The 23,583-nt window shown below is 35.9% G+C and overlaps 1 protein-coding gene across 2 annotated transcripts; it reads left to right on the plus strand.

The window, feature by feature from the left end:
- The first annotated feature begins 1,097 nt into the window (after positions 1 to 1,097).
- Positions 1,098 to 12,763, plus strand: LOC104607855 (uncharacterized). 2 transcript variants are annotated; one of them, XM_010273605.3, is made up of 8 exons: positions 1,098 to 1,524; positions 2,075 to 2,153; positions 2,333 to 2,400; positions 4,825 to 4,943; positions 9,276 to 9,412; positions 11,641 to 11,788; positions 11,875 to 12,034; positions 12,324 to 12,763. In XM_010273605.3, the coding sequence occupies exons 3-8, from the start codon at positions 2,388 to 2,390 to the stop codon at positions 12,413 to 12,415; spliced, it is 669 nt and encodes a 222-aa protein (XP_010271907.1). In that variant the 5' UTR covers positions 1,098 to 1,524; positions 2,075 to 2,153; positions 2,333 to 2,387; the 3' UTR covers positions 12,416 to 12,763. The 2 variants fall into 2 exon arrangements, with proteins under 2 accessions (XP_010271907.1, XP_010271908.1); XM_010273606.3 differs by lacking the exon at positions 1,098 to 1,524 and adding an exon at positions 1,598 to 1,920.
- Positions 12,764 to 23,583: the final 10,820 nt, after the last annotated feature.

Consider the following 23,583-nt stretch of genomic DNA (forward strand, 5'->3'; position numbering starts at 1 on the left):
TTATGCTATCTATAAGATTTACAAGAAGAGTGGGCCATATGCTACCTCTGTAAGATTTACAAGAAGAGTGGGCGTGGCCGAACAGTATGGGGTGCCATTCTACCTGGATGACGATGAAAATGATATTCTAGTAACATAATTGATGAAAGCCCCACCAACCTGGATGCCCTTCATTTAATTTGACAGTGGGGACAACGCCACCTGTTCTTCCTCCACCCTTTCCCCTCTTAATTCTCCCTCTCCACCTCCCCTATTCGTTCGCTACAAGAGGAGAGGTCTCAGTCGATTGCTGTCATGGCATTGCTCGTCTTCGAATCACCATAGTGGTCGTGGATTACGTATAGGAGGATAACGAGGAGGGAGATGGTGTTTCTAGGATAAATCACACTCCCCTCTTTTCACAGAGAGAAGACTGGTTTGACAGATTCGATGAAGGCTAGTCTAGAGAGAGAGGCTGGAGGTGGAGAGAGCTATCGTCGTTGCTAAAAGGAAGAAGATGATAAGGGTAAAATTGAGTTTTAAAAAAAATATACATCATGTATGTACGAATTGTGATAGAATATTAATGGATGCTAACATTAAGGGTAGAACTAATCAGTTATCATAAATAATAAGGATAGCATTAGACAATAGTCAAATAATAAGGATATACTTAATCGATTAGCTAAACCATAAGGGTAGTTTAAAAAATTTATCCAAGTGAAAACAACTTTGTCATTCCTATGATTTTACTAAAACTATTTTCTCCCTCCCTTATCTATACAATTTTTTTTTTAGAAAATATTTTCGTTTCACTTGTGTTGCATGGGCCTTTGCCAGCTTTTATATCGGATGCAAATTGAAAAATCCAAATCGATTTCTAATTTTCAGTTTGGTAGTCCCACTATCGGGTTCGGGTTTTAACAAAACCAACATTCATCCTGACATCCTTACACTATTAGACCAATCTAGAGGTCTCTCAATTTGATGGACAATTCAGATATACAACACCCTCCACCCATGCCACTAGATGATATACTCCGCTATTTTCAACGTGGAGTAACGTGGCAGATCCAAATTGCCAACCACATGTGGGACCTTCTTCCACGTGGTTCAAAATTCTAATTTTTAAGGTTGTAAAATATGTCTGAAAAGAAAAGTTAAAAATAGGCACTTGGCAAGCATATGGAAATTGCGATAAATTTAACTCATGAATAAGACCACTTGCCACGTTGAACACATACGGGTCCTATCCGGCTCCAATCTGAAGCAGGTGGAAGTATTCCAGGTCGTACAGGGAAGGCTCACTGAACGACCCGACTAGCAGACCCGCTTCTATATATTTTTACGGACCGTTTTGTCTTCTGTGTTTATCGTATCCGTATGCTAGCCGGGTCCTAGGGTTCGATCAACAGCGGCTTTTGAGCACAAACAATAAGAGCCGACTGAACCAGCCGATTAAAGGGGGATTGATCTAAGGAGGAGGAGGGCGACCAAAGGGAACTAGAGAAGGTGAATAATCGAAGAAGAGAACCAGCCAAGCAGGTATCTTTCCGCCTTGTTCTTGTTTTTCTTACTGTTTCTTTTTATTCTTCCCCTTCTTTTTTTTTTTCCTCCGTCTCCGCCCATCTTCTTTCCTTTCTTTTATGAGTCAGAGCGCCCCGCCCCTCCTCCTTCTCAACTGGGGTTCCACCCCATCTTCTTGCCCTAATTTTCGAGTTCCTTCTTCTTCTTCTTGTTCAATGAGACTCAAACAGGGGCGGCTCTGAGTTGAACCTGGCACTCCGTCAATCCTCCATGTTTTCCACTAAAGACAAAAAAAGGGGGGGGGGTTCTATCCCATCTTCCTCCCCTTCTTCTCTGAGTGACACAGTGGGGCTCCGTCCCTTCTGCTCATGCAAACCATATCTGTTCTGTTATGACTGAGACAGGGCCACAGGGGTAAGGTTTTAGTAACAACTGATAGTTTGATTTAATTATCTGGTTCTTAGATTAGGGTTTCTGTTAGAATTGGATTTCTTTAGTATTTCATGTTGTTTAGAATATTGGATTAATTTAGGTTAAGTTGCATTATGATTATTTCCCTCTTTTGCAGTGTATCAGAGTTGATTTGAAGAAATTTTCCGCACCTTTTCATTTAAGCATCTCTTTCGAAAAAAAAGAAGTGCTTTTGGGTATGTTATAGATCCTGTTTGCTACATTGCCTCTATCAAAATCTGTTGTCTGTTGCCTTACCTTGTTGCCTTGATTATTATGCTATAACTGTGATTTATTCGTCCATCAAATCCTAGGTACTACAGGCACGAGCTTCTAAAATTAGTTTTCTCTCACATTTGTCGTTATGCACATGCAGGAACCACAATTTGATTTACATTCAGTGCATCGAATAGCAGAAGAGTTCAAGAAAGATGGAGGACTGGGGTAATGTTTATATTCTGTTCAATTCATTGTTTATTCAGTTATTCTTTTATGCCCCCTCACGCATTTCTTTTACACACATGTATATTATCAAATTACATAATAAATGCACATATATCTTGCATTGAACTTCTGTATGATTCTAGGGTATGGGTATTCTTATGGGGTTTGGTACTATCAGTAACTGCTTGGTTTTGAAACATTCACAATTTGATGTAATTATTTCTGGTTATTATTGTCTGTTTTGGTCGCTATTTGACCTTAAAGGGGTAAAACTGGCCTGAATAACCAGGGTTTGTTGGATTTATGTGCGACTATTAGTGGGGTCTGAAGTTTCAGGTTATATACAGAAATAAAAATTTTTATAATGTCAAGGAAGCTGTTCGGTAAAAATATGATTCTCAACTTCACTAAAATTATGAAGTTTAGGATTTACCAATTATCATAATGCAAAAATGGTGATTTTCATTTGGATTTATATGATAAAAGAAATGTAAATTTTTATAATGTCAAGGAAGCTGTTCGGTAAAAATATGATTCTCAACTTCACTAAAATTATGAAGTTTAGGATTTACCAATTATCATAATGCAAAAATGGTGATTTTCATTTGGATTTATACTTTATATGATAAAAGAAATGTACCATGGGAAAACGTAGTTTATTGGTACTCAAAATTACAAGATCAGAATATTTAGTACTACCTTGGGCCTTCATTTAAGGGATTTGATGTGAAGTAGGCACTGGTGAATGGGGGAGCTTTTGGTCAAGATGTTTTGCATGGAGATGTATTCGTGTCTCTTGAGAGCTTTTTCTTGATCGATCATTCTAGGCTGCTGAAAGAAAGTAGTCATGGTTGTAACATGGATGTAGCGATGATAATGATTATGTGTAAGTGATAATGATTTTCTTTTCTTTTTGGTTGGGATGATATATTCTCTTTTTTCTAGTCTTGAGAAGATCCCCTTTGTGGAGGGAATCAAATGCAACTGTATGGAAATGGTTTCCTAGATTATTTTATTCCCTATGGCCCTATTATTACTGCCTTCTGTTCTGGATCTTTAGTTTCAAGCCAAGGTATGAATGTTTTCAAGAGGTGTAGGCTTGATATTACTAGAAAGAAGTAAAGTTTTTGAGGTGAAGAAGGGTTTTAATAAGATGAAGAAGGAATTAGGATTAATAGATATCTGAATTCTGAAAGTGTATGGGAGAGGAGGGCCTATTATTGTTTTTTTTGATGGATGAGGGCCTATTATTGTTAACTAAACTATTAAATAAGATAATAAAAGAAAATGAAATTCTTGATGGATGGGGAAAGAGCACCATGATGCCCATATTTAAAAACAAAATAGAAAAGTGTAATAACTATCATGGGACTAAACTTATGAGCCACACTATGGAACTTTGGGAAAGAGTGATTGAACAAAGGTTATGTCGTGAAATGTGCATGTTAAGAAAACTAATTTTATCTTATGCTAGGGAGATTAACCCTAGATGCTATATTTATTGAGGCAATTGATAAAAAGTTTTGGGAGAAGCATAGAGATCTTCACATGGTATTCAGTCCCTAGGAAGATAATAAGGTGGGTTTTAAAAAAGAAAGGAGTACCTAATAGGAATGTGGACCTAATTAAGGACGCTTATGATAGTGCAACAACAAATATTAAAACATCTAGGGAAGAGTTATCAGAGTTTCTCGTAATAATTAGGCTCCATCAGAAATCAGCATGTAGCGTTTGTTCATTTGCATTTGTCATGGATTTTAGGAGGTTTGCTGGTTTCTGTTGTTTGCTGATGACATGATATTAGTTGATGAAACTAAATGGATTTAACTGTAAAAATGCTTTAGAAACAAGAAGTTTTAAAATAAATTGGACTGAAACAGAATAAATACAATGCATATTTAATAATAATATGGATTACCCTAAATTTGATAAAAAAAGGAAAGGAAATAATTTATTGATAAAAAAGGAAAGGAAATAATGAAGTTACAGCCAAAATTGGACTTGGTGATCAAGAGATACCTCAATGTGACATCTTTCATTAACTTGGTTTGATAATTCATAACAGGGGAGATATTAAAAAGGATGTCACCCATAGAATTAGAGCAGGATGGACAAAATGGAGGGTAGGTGAACATCACTTATGCTAGAAGGAAAATTTCCTCAATGATGCCCCTACTGTATGTACTTGTTTAGAAATGAAAATAGTACCTAGCAATCTAGCATCTCAACCAAAGGGACCCACAATATTTAGGGATGAAATTGATGACTTTTTTCTAGGATTTTGAACTTTGAATTTTACCTTGTATGCTTTCAAAATAGTGAGCCGTTTTGTTTTTCCTACAACTTTTTAACTCTTTTCATTGGATGTTGTTTAGATAGCTTAAGCAACCACTAAATTTATCAATGACACCTGGATTGTTACAGAGGATGAGCCAGTTCCACCTGTTCTTAAAAAGGAGCAACCCAAAAATTTATGGGATGATGAAGATGTAGAAGAAGATGATGTGAAGGATTCTTGGGAGGATGAAGATGAGCCTGCACCGGTACAATTCTTAACTGTTTTAGGTCATCCCTGTATTTGTTTATTTTGGAAATAATGTATGTAGAATACCAGTCTTATGTACCAACTAATATGAGGATGCAGCAAATGACACACTAACTTCCTAGTGCAAATTTGCTTTCTTTTTATTTATGGTTGCATGGCCATGTTTTGATGTTGCTTGTTTTCTGATGGAATATATGTGAATAGGTAGGCTTTAAGTTTTACCATGCATTGTTTTCTCTTTTCCCTACGTGAACTATTGAATGGAGAGGAATATGATTTGTTTCGTACATTCATATATGGAAAATTAAAGGGGAGATTGTGTGATTTAGGAAACCAATTTTTTTCAAAGATTTTTTTTGGGGGGTGTGGGTCATCATACAACTTGGATTAATGTTACTTTTTTTTGTGTTTTTTTGGTGGTGGGACAACACCTTCTATCTTCAGCTTCTAATGACTAACCAAGATGACATTACTTTTGATATAATGTTCTATTTCATTCTTTCTAAAAACTTCAATTTGCTAACTGTAGAAAGATGTAGAATCACAAAATGTGACAATGAGTGAAAACACAGTACAAGCATATCATGATATTTTTGAAGTATTTTCCATGGGCAAGAAAAATCCAAGGAAGCCCTTGTTGAGGGCATTACCATCAAGATTCTACATTGGCTGAAAGCTCTGCAACTATTCAAGGACTTCTCCTCAGTTGAATTAATTATAAGTTGGAGTTCTATAGCTGTATCCTCATCCTCTTCTCCTATAGTTCAAGAGAGTTGGTCCCCACTGCCTCAGTTCAGGATGAAATTAAATTTTGATGGAAGCTCCTTTGGTAATCTGGGTCTGTCGGGAGTTGGGGGTGTTTTCAGAGATGAGGAAGGAAGAATTTTGGCCCTATACTTGTTCCCAATTGGGGTGGGAGATTCCTTAAGGGCAGAAGTCAAGGCCTTACTCCAAGGCTTGAGATTGGCAAAACAATGGGGAATGCCACACTTAGAAATGGAAGGAGATTCCAAGCTGGTAATAGGGTGGATGCAAGCTAGAAACCTGGGAGTGTGGTCACTTAGAGAGTCACTAAAAGAAATTGCAAGCTTAGCCAGGGAGATTGGGGTGCAATTTAAATGGGTAAGAAGGTCTGCAAATGGAATGGATGACACTTTAGCTAAGCAAGGGGTTAATAGGGAGGCTTTGTTTTGGGCTTGTTTGTAAGGCTAATTTTGTTTTGGCTTCTCCAACCATCCTTTGGGTGGTGATTTTTGTACTTTCATCAATGAATGTTACCGTTTCCTATCAAAAAAAAATTTTTGAAGACATGATACAGAAATGGTTAAAAGCTTCTACCATGATATAGAAAATAAAAAACATAAAAAATTACATACATCAAATATCATTTGCCAGTTGCCAGTGAATGCTTCAGATCTAGAAGATAATTTTTGGGATGTTCTTGAACTTCAAGATTGTAATTTTGAAAGTTTTCTTTGATAAGTGCTTTTTGGTGTCTGCTTGACAGCAGAGTGATTGTAATGTTATTTTTATTTTAATGATTTTTTCTTGTATGGAAATTAGCCAAGTCCATAATGAAGGACTAAAAGTATGCATAATTCTTCTATTGTTTTCTGCTTCCCATTAAAGCTCTTTCTGTTCCTATTCCTCCAAATGCCCAAGAAAATCACAAATGGAACCATACTACAATAAACAAAAGGGAAGCCTAGCAGCCTAGGCGTGTGGACACATAGACAGGTCTTGAGGGAGGTTGGGTGTATTTCTTGGCATGTAGAATCTTCATTATCTTGGGTGAGAAGATCTGCAAATGGCTTTGCAGGTCCCTTAGCCAAGCAAGGAGTCACTAGAAATAAGATGTGTTAGGCAGTATTCTAATTTTTTCTTTGTGGCCAGGCGCTGGTTGTGTCCTGGTGTGTAATTATCTTTCACTACTACTAATGGAAAGTCATTGTTACTGATCAATTTTTTTCTCACTTTTACACTTTCCTTGCTGCTTTGATATTTTTCTCGAACTTTTCTTGATTCTAATTAACAAGTTCATTGTTATTCACTAGAGAAAAGGACATTTTTTTTGGTAATAGAGAAAGGATGTTTAAAGGATCGTTTTTGAATCAATAAAACCAATCCAATATTTCAGCCAGCCAATTTGATGGTCTCTATGTGACAATTGTTTTGAACATGATGCAACAACCTTTTTTGGGCACTACAAATATCTCAAATTATTTCATTGTAGCCAATGTAAGGACCCAATGTAGCTGAATTTACATACTCTTATGATTCTAGAATTGGATGGATTTGTTCTAGAAATACTTGTTTGCTTGAAAGTTTTGTAATAAAATGAATAAAATGGAAAACTTCATTCAAAGGAAAAGCGAGTACAGTCAATGCAGAAGGAAAATGTATCTCTTTGAAGAAAAGAATTTACATTTTATAAATCCTTGTCCACTAATTTTAAGTGTGACCAAAATTTCTTACCATGGAACTCTTTCTATCCTCAACTTTGGATGAACAAATATCCAATATTCTCTCACAGATCTGGAATCCTATAAGTCCTTCAAAAGTCAACTTTCTGATTTGGACGATGGCCCTTGACAAATGTCTTTCCAGAGTTAATGTGGTGAGGAGGGGCATCCAGGTTATGCATCTTTCATGTATTCTTTGCGGGCAACATGCTGAATCGACAGATCATTTATGTATTCATTGTCCATTTTCCTATCAGATTTGGGGACACTTTCTCAGAGCCCTGGATTTCAGTTGGGTAATGCCTAGATTAGTTAAGGATCTTCTTTGTTGTTGGAATGTGAGAGGCCTAAGCAAGAAAGGGACCCTGGTGTGGAGGACTATTCCTGCTGCTGTCTTATGGTCCATTTGGGCTGAGATGAATAGTAGAATTTTCTGTAATAAAGCTAAAAGTCCTGAAGATATCATTCAGAGGGCTATCTGAGGAATTCAAAAGTCTGAATTTGTCTTCTGTCTCTTGCTCTAATTCCTGGTGGGAGAGTGTAACTACTGTGGTTTTCAGTCTGCCCTTCTGGGTCTGAAGTCTGAACCCAGCTTGTATGTTTTTTTGAGCTGAATAAAATTACTTTACCTTTTCCAAAACAAAAAAAAGAACAAGAAAAAAAGATCCAATATTCTCTCAATTGCACTTAAACCAATACAATATATATGGGCATCTATGAGGCTATGATCAATCTTGCATAACTATCTAGAACACATTTTCTGGAGGCCCCTTTTATATCTTGCCTTTTTTGCATATACTTGCTACAGTGCCTTCTGGGGCCACCTTTTAAATAAATATGTTGTCCATTATTTATTTGCTTCAATTAACTGTGCTATTGCTTTTGTTTGTCTTATTTCTTTGAATTATTGTAATATGGAAATTTGTGATTTTAAATGTTCTTTTCTGCTTTTGCTGAATGTAAGGACAGCAATGTTATATGGAGCAGAGTATTGGGCGCAAGAAACATATCCAAAAATGAGTAACAGAACTATGAATGTTGAGATAGATGAGTGGGAATGCTAGAAAGGATAGACTAGAAATGAATTTCTTTGGGGGAGACTTGGAGTATCTCCAAGAGGTAGTAAAATGAGGGATAGTAGATTAATGTGGTTTGGACACGTGCATGCAGGACTACTATAGCACTAATAAGAAGGAAATGACCTGTTACAAGTTGAAGGGGCTAGAAGAGCTAGGGGCAGGCGAAAAGGGCATTTTTTTTGAAGGAGATATGACAATGAATAGAATGGCATGGAAAAACAGGATATTGTAGCTGATACCATATGGTTGGGATAAAGCTTATATGATGATGATAGCATTACCTAATATTATGTGCCTTGCTGCTTTATATGAAAATATCATTATTACTGACTTTCCTTTTAGTGTTTTCCAATGTCAAATAACAATTAATTGAAGTTACAGGACCTCTCTACATGGATTATACTTTAGTAATTATAGGTCTTATCTGTCAAGAAAACCACTGCCTAAGTAAGTATTCTATAAGGTGGGGTACCCTGTTACCTACTCTTGCCTAGCTGCCTTGATTACCATGTTGTTCTTGGTGCTTGTCGAATAATTGCATTTTCACTATGTTTGTTATGAGCTGGAAGTGTAACATTGGGATTGTAGCATCCTTGCTATTATTGTCATTGCGAAGCCACCACTGTTTCACATCTTTGGTGATGCTAGTTTTGGACTAAGCCACTGCAATGCTATAGATTTTTGTGAGGTTGCATTGTGATTAGCACATATTGTTTGCAAGACCATAATTTTTTAAAAAGATTGGCACTCGTGATGGTTTTATTTTATATTTCAAAATTGTGTGGTCAGGCACCTAAACCAGAACCTCCTGTGGAAAAGATCCCAAAAAAATCGGCAGTAAAGCCTAGTGAAAATAAGGGAAAAACTGCAGAAGTAAAAGTCGAAGAGCCCTTGGATCCTGTTGCTGAAAAGCTTCGACAACAAAGGTAAAATTCTTTGCTGTTTTGTTTCTCATTTGGACATACAGCTATTTTATGCATGTGTCTTGTGTTTGGAGAAATTTAGTATTTTAGGCATGAATTTGAGTTCTAAGAAGTAGCATTTATAACTGACATTGATAACACCTTTATTACATGCATTTAATATTGTACTTTGATATATTTATCTTTGATTGATAATAGAAATCAGGGTATAAAATTTTATACAGAACACATATATTAGAAGTAAAAGGACAAGTTTCCAATATGATGACAGGCAATTCAAGTTCTGATAATCGGTGCAAGGAAAAATATATGATCATTGTGGTAAAAAAAGTAGCATTTAGAACTGACACTGACAACCCCTTGATTACATGCACATTTACCATTCGGTTTCAATATATTTTATTTTTATTGATAATAAAGATCAAGGTATAAAGTTGCATAAAAAACACATAGAAAGGAAAGGACAAGTTCCTAATTAATGATTGACAATTCAAGTTATGATTGAATCATATAAGTGGCACAAGAGAAAATATATGATGAGCTGCAAGCTTATCCGTATTGGAGGGTCTTATTTGTAGTTGATTACTTGATCTTGTACAAAAAATAATCAATCTGTTGAATTTGATATTCACTCAATTGAACCATCCCTTGATCTGGATTAGGTTTCTGTTATTGAGAATTGGCTTTTATAGGTTGAGAAAAAGTAGACAGTTGGGAAACTTGGACAGATTAGTGCATATCAATCTGAGAGATGCTCTTCAAACTTAATATTAACTCTAATAGGATGGTGGTGTTGTGAGTATACCATCCTATTTTTTTCTTTGTGATCCTATGGTTATAGAATAGTTTTTATTATGGTTAATTTTCTTTTTCTTATATTAATGTAGCATAATTTTTTAGTTACTAGAAAGAAAAAAATAGAGGAATGACATTTTATATTGTGGTGCTGCTTATGGCCTGTTCTCTTGCTTATTGTTTTCTTAACAGCTAATCAACTCTATTCTTTCCCTGTTACCAACAATGAAAAATAGTGTCACCAAAGTGTTACTAATCATCTACTAGTCAACTGAGAGCCATACTAACGACTTCACCAATCATCTGGTTATACTTGGGATGGCTAAGCATTGGTTTGGTCGGCTAGTTGACCAATGATTAACAACCTAGTCAACTAAGAGCCACACTGACTGCATGACTAACTAGGTGCATCTCTAGCTCTAACTATGATGCTTAAGACTACATCCTCTTTAATTTCTCCCTTATTATGGTTGAATGATCCAAGGTACCGGAAGTGGTTAGTTTGGGGTAACTCCTGATAATGACTTTAACTGCACCCAAATTGTGACTAATATTTTACTAGAATTGCAATACATGTATTTTGTTTTACTCTAAAGCATTTCTCCATTGTTCTTAGCTTTGCATTTAAAACATCATGGGACCACCTCTTGTGAATGTCTAGTTAGTAGATCTATAACCACAGCAAATATATATGGATGTAGTGCTGGCTTATCATCACCATCATCTGAGCCTTGTCCCAACTATATGGGGTTGGTTACATGAATCCTGTTTTTCCATTTCATTTTGTTCAGTGCCATATCCATTGTTAAAGTTTGAGCCCTTAAATCAACTTATGCATTTGTCCTTGTATATGTAATATGCCTGAACAATGTATATTGTCAAAATTTTGTCATTTTGTCCTGTTTTGTAGCTTAAGTTTCGAACTCCCAAGGCACTTTTATTGGGATGTTCCTCCATTCCTCCTTTTAGCTTCAACATTACAACGGCATACAAAGATCATATCAATTTTGACGTGGGAATCAAAAGGTGTATTATTTATGTCAGCAGCCCAGCATGTTGCAAATTGCAATTGCCATGGACTTGCACCTCACAGCTTCGGCATTCATGCAGCCATTTGTTAGGGTGGCTTTTAAAACTCTAAATGGAAAAAATTGTAGTACTTTATGATGTACTTCTCTATGCCTAATGTGATACATGTTTCTATTTTTCCAAGCAATGCCCTTCATATCCCAAGGCTTATTGTCTTGATTTTTTGTAAGTAGAGATGGAATAGAATGCTCATAATAAAGAGAGTTGTTGATTTGCTGTCAACTTTTGATTCAACAGATACTGACTTTTAATGTTTTGAGTAGATACTGCTACTTCCTCTCAATCATAACGGTATTATTTGATCAAATCAATGAACCAAGAGCTCATGATGTCTGTATTTCTGTCAGGCTTGTGGAAGAAGCGGACTACAAATCCACAACAGAACTCTTTGCTAAGAGGGGTGATGAGAAGACACTTGATAATTTCATCCCCAAATCTGAAAATGACTTCTTAGAATATGCAGAGCTTGTTTCTTATAAACTGCGGCCATATGAGGTTTGTGTGTATTACTTTTCTGTATCTCTGTTAATTGATAATGAAAGATATGGGATTCACGAGTCAATTGTGTTCTACTTTTTCAGAAGAGTTTCCATTACATAACCCTCCTCAAAACAGTAATGAGACTATCAATGACAGCTCTGAAAGCAGCAGATGCAAAAGAGGTTGCTTCATCTATCACAGCAATTGCAAATGAAAAGCTCAAGGCAGAGAAAGAAGCCAATGCGGGTAAAAAGAAAACAGGTAAGCATGTTGGTCATACTTCTGAATCTTGAGTAAAAAAATTAAGGTACACCAGTGGAAAAATGTCGTATCCATGTTCAGAATGGGAAGCAAATGTGGTTGTGACAAAGTTTGGGTAAATAGGTTATCTGATATCTATTATCAAGTTATCTGATTAGGCAGGCCCACTATGACATTGATTGAATTTGTCACTAGTGCGCCATTCGTGGGATTTCTTCAAATGTCTTCATTTTTTCGTTACTTGCAGATTGGTCTTTTTCCTAATTGTGTTCTGTGTCTATTTGTTCAGGTGTCAAAAAGAAACAGCTTCATATCGAGAAGCAAGTAGACGATGTTGTCGTCGATACTTATGATGCTCTTGATGACTATGATTTCATGTGAGTGCTTGCTTGTAGGAACACTCCATCATTTGAACTGTAGATTAGGATCCAACAGCTGAATTCAATCATAAACTAAAAGGTGAGGATCCTTGGGCCTTGCCCATCTCCTAATCCTGGAGATCGATTTGAGTGTGTTCTAATTTGCGGTTTGTTCAATAAGACGAAAGGGTCTTGGGTTACCATTGTTTGGCGGTCGGTTTTTTTCCTCGTTTAGTTGATGATGCTCGCAATACCCATATAATATGATGTGTCATAATTGTACCGGATTATTTAAATACATCTTTACATTTACAGGTTTAGAATTTATGTGCTACTCAACTCTTTATTATTATTATTTTTTGTTTCGTCCTGTTTTCCCTTTCTTTCAGTAGTTATTTCGTATTTGATTATTTCTCATTAAAGAGCAGTGTGCTTCTTTCTGGGTGTTGGTGGGCTGTTTGAATGTGCGTTGTCTTTACTTCTGCTTCCTGCATTGGATATCATCGGACTAGAATGTAGTGCAAGTGTAGTATTTTACTGCCTTCTGCATTAGATGAAACCAGACATCTATTTCTTGTTCTCTGGTAGGTTTCGTTCTTGCAGACTGAGCGAAACTGACCGAATATCGACTCTTGCTAAATGGATGTCAAAAGAAACACTGATTTTGTTGTAAAATTCACCTCACTGAGATGGGGCCAATGTTTTTTGTTTTGTTTTGTTTTATTTATTTATTGATAAATAACATGGGGCCAATGTTGTGGAACGCACTTTCTTTCGAGGCATGTTATATCAATTCTTTCCATTACGGTTGCTTGAAGCTTGTGCCTAACTGTTGCTGTAAACTAGGGGGTGAGGGAGATTTCTCTAATGTGAATTGTTTGTTTTTTGGTCGCCAGTTCCAGACAAAACAAAACCAGCTGGTTTGAAAACTATTTGGTTCTTAAAACAAAATCTCACAGAAAGCATGTTGGTGGTAATGTATAGGGCACTGTTTTCCAGTTTGGCAGTTCAACCGTCCGGCTTGAACGGTTTGACCCGTGATGTCATAAATAAATAAAAAACAAAAAATATTTATATATAATAAAAAATACCATCGAAATTTAAATAAAATACAAAAAATACATAAAAAATACAGGAAAAAGAAGAACATATGAAAAAAATAAAAATAATAAAACACAGAAAATACAAAAAGTAGAGAAATTTCCAAAAAATACAGAATTTTTCAAAAAATATAGAAAACAACATGTAAGCAAGAACATGTAATGAGATTCCCTCTATAATTCTATCAGTATAGAATAAGATCAGGAGGTACCCACTTTGAATACAGTCAAACTCATTCAAACACTCTGTACCCATCTCTTGGCATTCATATAATCATATCTCTATGTATGGTGGCTATGGCAATATTTGATGAGGGCAATGTGACCTCTACACTGTTTTCTATACAATATAATCTGAATCAGCCGAGTGTATTTACAGTTGAGCTAGTGCGAGAGAATCTCTTCACAACTTGGTCATTCATCCGGTTCTGCCCAACAATTTGCAGTTCTACAAGGTGAGATTTTCATTCAATTGTCACCAACGATAAATCCGGCATCAAATTTGTAATCTAATACATACCTGCAATCAACTTGCCCAGGGGACCTTAAGGAATTTCTAGCGACGACCCCTCATTAGCAATTCCAGTTTTCTAACAAATTCCAGTTTTTAGCAAAAACGGACCTGGGGGCTCTGGTTAGCGGTTTTTTTGGTCCGATCCGGTTTTGAAAACCATGGTATATGGTTTTTGTTGTCAGAACTAAGACCAGAAACATGATTTTAAATCTGAATTGAATAACATGATTTAATATTGTTATTTACTAGCATATTCCAAAAATTTTGTACTTTTATACTACAAAGTCTCTTTTTGGTTAAGAAACCATCACCATTTTGATGGTTTGGAAAACATATTAAAGAACATTTTTCTTTGTTGATGTGGTAATTTCAATAACAAACGAAAGTAAAAGCATTCTCGTTAACATCTCTTATATTGTCAGATATCCCTTCACCTCCCTTTAAAAAAGAACCCGAGGGCTGCGGTTTGGAAGTATAAAAACAAATCTGTAGAGTATCAAAGAATACCCTTATAAAAGATCCCCAAAGCTCAGTTTGGAAGGAGTATAAATACAAATTTGTAGAGTGTAAAATCTTATATTTTATATTATTTTGTATTGTACATTCTATTCTTAGAGTCTAACCGAGTTTCAGGTGACACAATTAGAGGGGGAGAGAGAGAGCCCTTAAAAAGATCCTCGACCGACTTTCATTTCATTTTCATGCCAATCTAATTAGGCCACGCAAGCTTCCAGATCTATCCCATCTCATTGATGTTGCTCGTCTTTTCTATACAATCTGAATCAGTCAACTCATATGGAGGAAGAAGAATCAATGGTATTTTTAATTACTCGTTTTGTAAATTATATTATTCCAATAATGGTGATGGAGGGTGATTTGGCTTGACTTCATAATAAGGGGACACGTGGATGTGATTCGGCATAGGAGACAACTCGGCATAGCCAACTCGCTACAAAGTAGACTCCACTACCCCGAGATAGGGATCCTTCGAGCTGAAATCATCCCGAGCTAAGAGCACCTCGGTACTCATCCCGAGGTAAGGGCACCTCAGTACCAGGTCGCGACATCAATTCATAATTCAGTTTGGGGTGTACGACCCTTAGCTTGAGAACATCAGTTCGAGGTAGAAACCAGCTCGGGTATACCGATCTACCCTCAACGCAATCCCGAAAGTCTCTCCAACGGTTCCCGAATTCTACGGGATCACGTCTTGCAACAACTAAGCATTATCTCCCCGTCCGATTCGGGCGAAAGTGATTAGCCTTATCAACTGATAACGTTATCTCCAGATAACACAGAAACAAACTCTATCATGGCAAAGATCATGGAACTACTCTGTAGAGCCCGCGAGGACTCCATTATATAAAGGTCTCCCTCCTGGGGTCCAAAGGTACGCGCATTTTATTGCTTAATAGCTCTCTTGCTCTCTAATTATTCTCAGCTCGCACGTACTGACTTAAGCATCGGAGCGACCTCGCCGGATAAGCCCCCCGGGTTCTCTGATTCTTTCTGTACAGATTCTCCACGTCCGTCGCCTACTGGAAGCTAAGCCACCACCAGTTAGGAGCAGCCAGATTGCGCAGCATCAAATGTTTTTATATAATGTGCAAGTATTATAAGTATAATATTTCTAAATCACTATAGCTTTGTCTTGTGCATATAATAATTCTAAAATCTGTAAACCTTGACCCATCAATTTTAAGTCTTAAGAAATAAAAAATGTTTTAGCGAACTAAAGTGAAGAAATTGGATTAATCCAATCCCAAAACTCCAGTCCTACTACAACTTGGGCTGGGTAGGTTGATCTCAATCTGGCAAAACGTGACTCAACTTGCACCACTAAGAATGATCATTTTCATGAAATACAGCTGATCCACTCTTTGAAGACGCATAAGGATTAAGGACCTGTTTGGGAGGGTTGAGTTGAAGATTCAACTAAACTGGTCAAACTGCATTGAAGAAGGAGCTGTAGATAAGCTTTTAAAAGAGGGTGAAGCAGATGGCCCTTCAAATGACTCATTGATAACCAAATTTGGGCTCATGATTTTTTCACCAAATATAGCTTATAGGCTGTTTATGTGGGGCTAACCAGTCCAGTCCTTTCAAACGGAACTAAGAAGGGCTCCCTCAAACCCTCGTCTTGGTGTTAAGGGTACATAAAAATAACAGCCAGCTGCAGTGGATGATATTCAGTTGCTAGTCAATTCACCATTCTTCACATTTTATGAACCTTTTGATTTTGGCATGAAACCGTATCCTTTCACTTCAAATTTTTGGCATGAAAACTAATGCACAGTTTGGAAGGAGTATAAATGCAAATATGTACAGTGCAAATACATATAAAGTAATAAAAAATTCAAGGTTTTGCACTCTACATATTTGTATTTGTACTCCTTCCAAACTGAGCCTAATGTATTGGTTATACAATTTGTGGTTTCTTATAAGCTCCCATTTTCTTCAGCTTTCTTCCCTACCTCCTTGAAATAAATACTTGTTTTCACAAAATTTGCAATTATGAAGTTAGTTGTTGTTAAGATTGTAACTTGATTTCCAAGGCAAGTCATGATCAGGTTGCTTGCTTAGGTGGGCTTGGGTTAAGCATTTCTCAAAACTTGAATGGGCCTGCCATGGGGTCCAGGCCCAGTTCTGTGTTTTCATTGAAGTCGGTTACCCAACTTACACCGGCCTTTGGCCTTCGATCAAGTCATTTTTAGCATCTTTTGTTAAAGCCAACACTATTGTGAGAAAAAAACTTTGGCTCAGTTTGGAAAGAGTATAAATATAAAAATATACAGTGAAAATGCATACAAAATAATACAAAATTCAAGGTTTTTTGCTCTACAAATTTGTATTTGTACTCCTTCCAAAAGGCTCAGTTTGGAAAGAGTACAAATACAAAAATATAGTGTAAACCCTTGTATTTTGTATGTATTTGCACTGGGCATATTTGTATTCGTACTCATTCAAACTGAGCCTTATGGAGTGAATTAATCCTAAGAAAACTCACCTATATCCGTTGGATTAATTTGCTGTGCTTGCTCATAAGAAATCCTATGGCCGCCTTTGGTTGCAGTGCAATTTTGATTTAATTTTGTTTTGAATTTCAGGTCATTTTATTTCATTTGTACTGCAATCAAACTAAATGAAGTAAATTTGAAACAAAAATGAATCAGAATTTGCACCCAAATAGTTTGCATTCCAACCAATTGCAAATACAAGGAAATGATGACAATAACATACCAGACCCTGATGGGACAAAAAACTGGGAAGCTCACTGTGATCATTTTACCAGTTAGGTCATTCAACCCGTAAAAATCTTCAAATTACTGCCAACGTTTAAGCAAAAATTGTGTATCATACAATTCAAAGGGGGAAATACACTTTGATTTGCTTTAAAGGCTCAGTTTGGAAGGAGTACAGATACAAATATGTATAGTACAAATATATATAAAATTAATACAAAATACAAGATTTTGCAGTTTACATATTTGTATTTGTATTTGTACTCCTTCCAAATGGAGCCAAAGTTTCACGAATTCATCTAGGACATCTCAAAGAAAGACATTGTCCTTTGAAAAGCAATACATATGAACCTTGATTACTGGGATTGAAAAAGTTCATTGCATATCCTACACTTTTGTATGCACCCCATATTATTTTTCTGAGTTTTGGACATTTAAGGCATTGATGAGAACACCACATATGGCACGCAAAACGTTCATACATTTGATGATTTTTTTTTTTTTTTTTGTCATCTTTGAATGTTTTCACTAAACTAAAGAGTTCAATTTGGGTTTTAGGACTATTTGCAGTGCAAACCAAACTCAAGGCAATTTTTTTTGCCATCTTTGAAAAACCATATCTTTCATACTATTGACGACTTTTTTTGTCATCTTTGAATGTTTTTTGTAGGTAGGGTGGTAAGGCGGCTAAGGGTAGTCTCCCTAAAAGACAGAGGGTGACCGGAGGTCTGTGTGGATGAGAGGAGTCTTAATAAAGAGGGAGATAGCTAGGGTATAGCAAAGGAGGGGAACAGGAAGGCAGGAAGGCAAAAAACTCTCTCAAGGCAAAATTTTCACCTGCTTCATATTTGCATGCATTTGTTTGTGACTTTGATTAGCACTTCTACCTGACAAAAGTATTGCACCTTAATTTTGTCTTATTTCCACTCATTGGTATCATAAGTTTTGCTTAGTTTGGAAAGAGTATAAATACAAATATGTAGAATGCTAAACCTTATATTTTGTATTATTTTGCATGCATATGCCGTTTTTCACGGTAATATTGGGCTGGTCAATGTATCTATAAAATAAGAAGCCAAAGTAATTGGATGATCTTACCAATTAAAAAAAATGGTGCATAGTCGTAGGTAGGATTTTTTTTTTTTTTGCTTGTGGAGTCATTAAATAATTTGTAAAATAATATTTTCATGCATTAAATGATTTGACCAAAAGTAATAAAAATAGTTTAAAATTTTCAAAGCACAAATATAAGAAAAAGGCTTAATACATTAATCACATTACTTCAACAAAAAATAAGCAGTGCTATTTTACAATTATCGAGGACAATTATAATGTCTTAAAACAAAAAAAAAAGATGTACATACAAAAGAAACTTAAGGAAAATTTGAAATCATATTGACTTACTAAGTGAACTACACGATTACAATTATAAGTAAGAAAATTAGAGAATTCATACTTTATATTTTTCAATTTTATACTTGTAAACATTAAATTAATGTGATAACTGAGTTCTTGATTTTAATTTCATAACAAGTCTTACATAAAAAAATAAGAAAATTACATTAGAATTGATACACATAATATATATAAGAGGGATATTCAATTGGAATGATAGCTTTCTTTTGAAGTTTTGTCTTTTGTCTTTTGTTTTTCTTTATCTAAGGATAAAACCTAAGGCTGAGTTTGGAAAGAGTACAAATGCAAATATGTAGAGTATAAAACCTTATATTTTATATTATTTTGTATGTATTTATGCTGTACATATTTATATTTGTATTGCTTCCAAACTGAGCCCAAAGGATTTTTGTCTTTTTGTGTTTTTTATTCAACAGTTAAAAGCCTATGTTTCTTGTGGTCAATTGACCCCACTCACACACACACATATATATATATATATTATAGCTCCGCCCCTTTGGGATATCACTCTTTAGTCAATCTGGTTTTCTTTTTCTATTACACCATACTCACATAATATTTGGGCTGGTCAATGTTTCTAAACAAAATCCATAAAAGCCTAAAAGAGATTGGAGCTAAATCTTGAAAGGTAAGAAATGATTGACAAAATATTTCAAAGGTTTCAGCTGCAGGTGCCAACTAGTTTAGGGACTGTTTGATAGTCGTTGAATTAGCTGAACTAAATTTCCTTTTTTTTTTTAATTTTTAAACCGAATTTACTGCTTTGTATTTTAGAAGGTGAATGCTTGTTTCAAAGTAAAAGGGGGTGGTGAACGATGTTTTGAAGGTAAAAAGGCCCAACATAACTTCTACTAAGCAAAATTTTCTATTGTTTCTTGGTGAAAGTAGAACTAACTATAATCAAACATTTAAGTTCTGTTTGGTTTATCAGAAAATAAGAGAGAAATAAAAGGTTAAGGGAAAAGATTTTAACAAATTTCATATTTTTTTTTCAAGAACATGTCCTCAACTATCTATTTCTCTCTTGTTTTTTTGAAAAACCAAACACAGCCTTAGGGATAAAATAGTAACTAGGAACCTCAACTTACCATTCAGGAGTAAGGCTGCAACTTGGGCCGGGTTGGCCCGAATCCAACCCTAACCCAACCCAAAAAAGTTGGGTTGGGTTGGGTCGGGTTGATGTTTGGGTTAGGGTTAAGGTTGAAATTCATTAACTTGACTTTATTTCGGGTTGGGTTAGGGTTGACCCCTTAGCCAACTTAACCCAACCCGAACCCAACTCTATAGTACATGTCATATATAAATATATGTTATATGTAATATACAACATACATTGATTTTTTTAGATGCATGATATTTGTATAGCCCCCACCGCATAGTATAATGTATTTCTTTTAAGATAATCACTTCACTTAATTCTAATAAGAAAGACTAAAACCTTAATAACATTATTTTATGTTTTTTGAAAATTTTATTCTTCATCTCCTCTATGTTGTTTGCCGCCTAAGAAAGATCTACCGTAAGTCATAACTCATAATAAACTATAGTCATTTCTGCCACTTGTTTTTCTGAATTTTGTACCAAAAGAACAAAAGAAAAAAATGTCAACAAACAAGTATCAATGAAACATAGGACTAATATATGTAGTGAGACTTGAGTTAAGATCTAAAATCGAGAAATTATATAAGGTTTTAAGGGATGGGAAGAATGTTGGATTGGGCCCAAAATTGACTTCAGGTTGGGTTAGGATTGAAAAAATTTAGTTAAGATTAGGGTTAAGGTTGGATTGGTTGGGTTGAAGGTCGGATTGGATTAGGGTTAGGGTTGGGGTTTAGAACTTAGGGTTGAGCTAGGGTTGCCTCAACCCGATCTAACCTGACCTGACTTGCAGCTCTATGGAGTTTGAATTAAATAATAGCCAAAGACCTGTTAGCTCAGATGGTCACTGGGCAATCGCTTCTATGGTGAAGACCTGGGAGATTGGGAACAAACCCATGGAACTGTGGGCTCTCCATGGGCCAGTGAGCCTCAGATGTACCATGGGCCATCTGCTCCTTGTTAGTTACTTGTATAGCTAAAGGATAGTTGATCCATTATTTCCTATTTAATTTCTGATTGCGGGTTCATTTCCCAAGGAAGGACTTCCACTTTGCTCTTGGTCTTGATGCTTCATCTTTTTTCAACTTTTGCGTTTTTGTACTCATGCATGCAATTATGATGATTGATGGATTTAACTCAATCTGGAATTGGGTTAGTGGGTTTAGATTTTAAAGTTGGCTTGGGTTAGTGGGTTTAGATGCAATTATGTTCTTCTCTCTGAATCTGAATCTAGCTTAGCCAGCCCAAATTCCACCCCTAGCAAAAATAATAGAAAGTCAGTGCACTTCTCAAGCAGTGAGTATCCCTTATTGATTATATTATTACCATATTTCAAACACAAGTACACTAAAGAATTTTATATTGGCTGTGAATAATTTTGCTAATCCAAGAGTCCAATTTGGGTCCCATCTTCAATATCAAAAATCAATGTGATGGGATGATCTAACCAACTATAGAACAAAAATATCAGAATAATTTTTTAAATAAATAAAATTTAATAACTACCAACATGCACAGGCCAGTAGCCATATCGAGAATTCCTTTAATGATTAATTATTACACGCATGGAAGTGCAGCAGATCCGGACCCTGTAGTAGTTTATTATAACACCAAGCAGCTGAACTTTTTGTCGTAGAAAAGGGTCAAAGAAAAGCCTAAAAGAATAATAAAAGCCATATCTTAGAAGACAAGAAGGAATTGGTATTTGGTAAAACATTGAAAAGGACTTGAGCTTGTCAATATGGATGATTTTGTTTTTTTTTTTTTTTTTTTAAATAAATAAACAATAGCCACGTCAGCAAAGAGCAATTTAATCTTTGCTGAGGTGGCAACTTTTTTTTTTTTTTATTGGAAAAAGAAATAAATCATTTTCAAAAAACTAAGCATTCACGCACGCGAACCTCCCCGTCCATTTCTTGCAAGTGTGTATATGTAAACGCAAGCTCTCGTTTTATGCTTGCTTGCAAGCTTTTGCTCTAACCTTCACGCCATTCTGATGGTGTTGGAGCGTGGGTTGTTGCGTTGCATCAAAATCCTTCTCTACGTACACGCCATGAACGACTGTTTTCATGCCTCAATTCAATAATAAGTTGACATTCATGTTAGTATAGAAAAATGGGTCTTCATCATTTGCATGCCCGGACTGCCATGATTACGTCCTTGTGGTTTGCCATTTCACCAATAGATCTAAAGGCCTGTTTGGTTTATGGGAATAGGGTCTAGAATCCGGATCGGAATGGGGCGTTCTGGTTTTAACTGTTTGATTGGATGAAAAAAACAGAAGAGAAGAGAATAAAAGAATAACAATTGCTTTGTTTCAAAGACCAATGGAAATTAAATACTAGAGAGAGCTGCAAACTCTATTCATTTGTCCTAATTCAAATCCGAATCCAATCTGATTGATACAAGATGAAAAATTCAGATCTAATTCGATCCATTTATAATTGGATCTAATCTAATGTTGAATTATTGATCCAAATATATATATATATATATAGTGTAGTTGATCTTAACTTTGTATATTAAAAGCAATTCGAATCCGATCTGCAGAGAAGGCAAGAACTGATCAAATTGCTGAAAATTTTAATAAGGCTAGACGTCAAGAATGATATAATTAAGAAACTGGGAAGACCCATGAAAGAAAGACTTCACCTTCTTGACCTTTTGCACATGCGAATCGCCACGCCCCTCATCTCTACGTACGTAGCAAGTTTGGTTGGTCATTAGGGTGTTGTTGCATATATTTTAGGTCAAGAGAGAGCGATTCATGACTCAGTGAAAAGTATGGCTTATGCTGAATTTTGAAAGCAAATTCAGAGCTTTTGTAACCAATATAGCTATTTAATGCATGCTTTGGAAGGATGCTATATTAATCAACTTTTTTCTAGCGTATGCTCGCCAAGCCAAATGAACACGTAAGCTTGATCAAGAATTGCAACTCTAAGGAAATCATCAGTTGTATTCAATCTGATGGGTTGATGGAAGACAAAACTATGGCTCCCTCAACGTCAACGAGCTAACCCTATTATCTTTTCAACTTTGCTGAGTTGGTAGTGGGCCCTTTGGTTCTCTTGTGACAGCCCAGTCCAAAATATCGCCCAAGTTATTAGACCAGTACAGTACAACCCTTTAGTACTGTTGTTTCATGTGGCAGCGGGCCGGACTTGATAGAGCTAAAGTGCTCAACCCATAGCTCCCACTGATCAACAGGGCCATATGCAGCCCACAAAGAGAAAACCATGGAACCCACATTTGACATCCTGTGTGGACTGTGGAGTGTGGGGTCTCTTTCTCTCTCTCTCCATGTGAAACTACTTAGGAGCTAATTGGTAGTTTGTACCATTGGCGTTTCAAGTGCAAACGCCATCACATCAGACATCGATCGTTTTGATTTTAGTTGTCAATGTTCTGTTTGGCTGGAGATTGTTAAATCTACCACCAGTCAACTGCCTTCTGACAATGAATCAGGATTAGATGAATGCAATAGCTTTTCAGTAGGCTGTGGGATCAATGATAATGCCCTACACCAGTCTTTTGATGAATGAGGCCCACAACCATTCAAATTTTCACTGTGGGAGAACATGTTAGATTAGCCATCAAATACATCCACACTTGGGGATAGAGTAATGAAGGGATGGACTGACTAAGTCTATACACTTTGACTGATTTATCATATATGGTGCTGGCATAAAAGGAAAAAGCACACAATTTTCTCCAAACTTGATTCAATCACAAATAGCAATGTTTGTGTTTTAAGTAAACGTTGTTTCAATTCAAAACATCGAAACTTGAAACACCGGTATCATTGTCACTTTTATTT

This window comes from Nelumbo nucifera, chromosome 7 (assembly GCF_055504915.1).
Source record: "Nelumbo nucifera cultivar China Antique chromosome 7, China Antique-T2T, whole genome shotgun sequence".
NCBI lineage: Eukaryota > Viridiplantae > Streptophyta > Magnoliopsida > Proteales > Nelumbonaceae > Nelumbo > Nelumbo nucifera.

Bases quoted from the DNA above. Each gene is read 5' to 3' on its own strand.
- LOC104607855 (XM_010273605.3), top strand. The intron at 9,413-11,640 runs GTAAAATTCTTT...TATTTCTGTCAG, and splicing joins GAAAAGCTTCGACAACAAAG to GCTTGTGGAAGAAGCGGACT. The intron at 11,789-11,874 runs GTTTGTGTGTAT...CTACTTTTTCAG, and splicing joins ATAAACTGCGGCCATATGAG to AAGAGTTTCCATTACATAAC.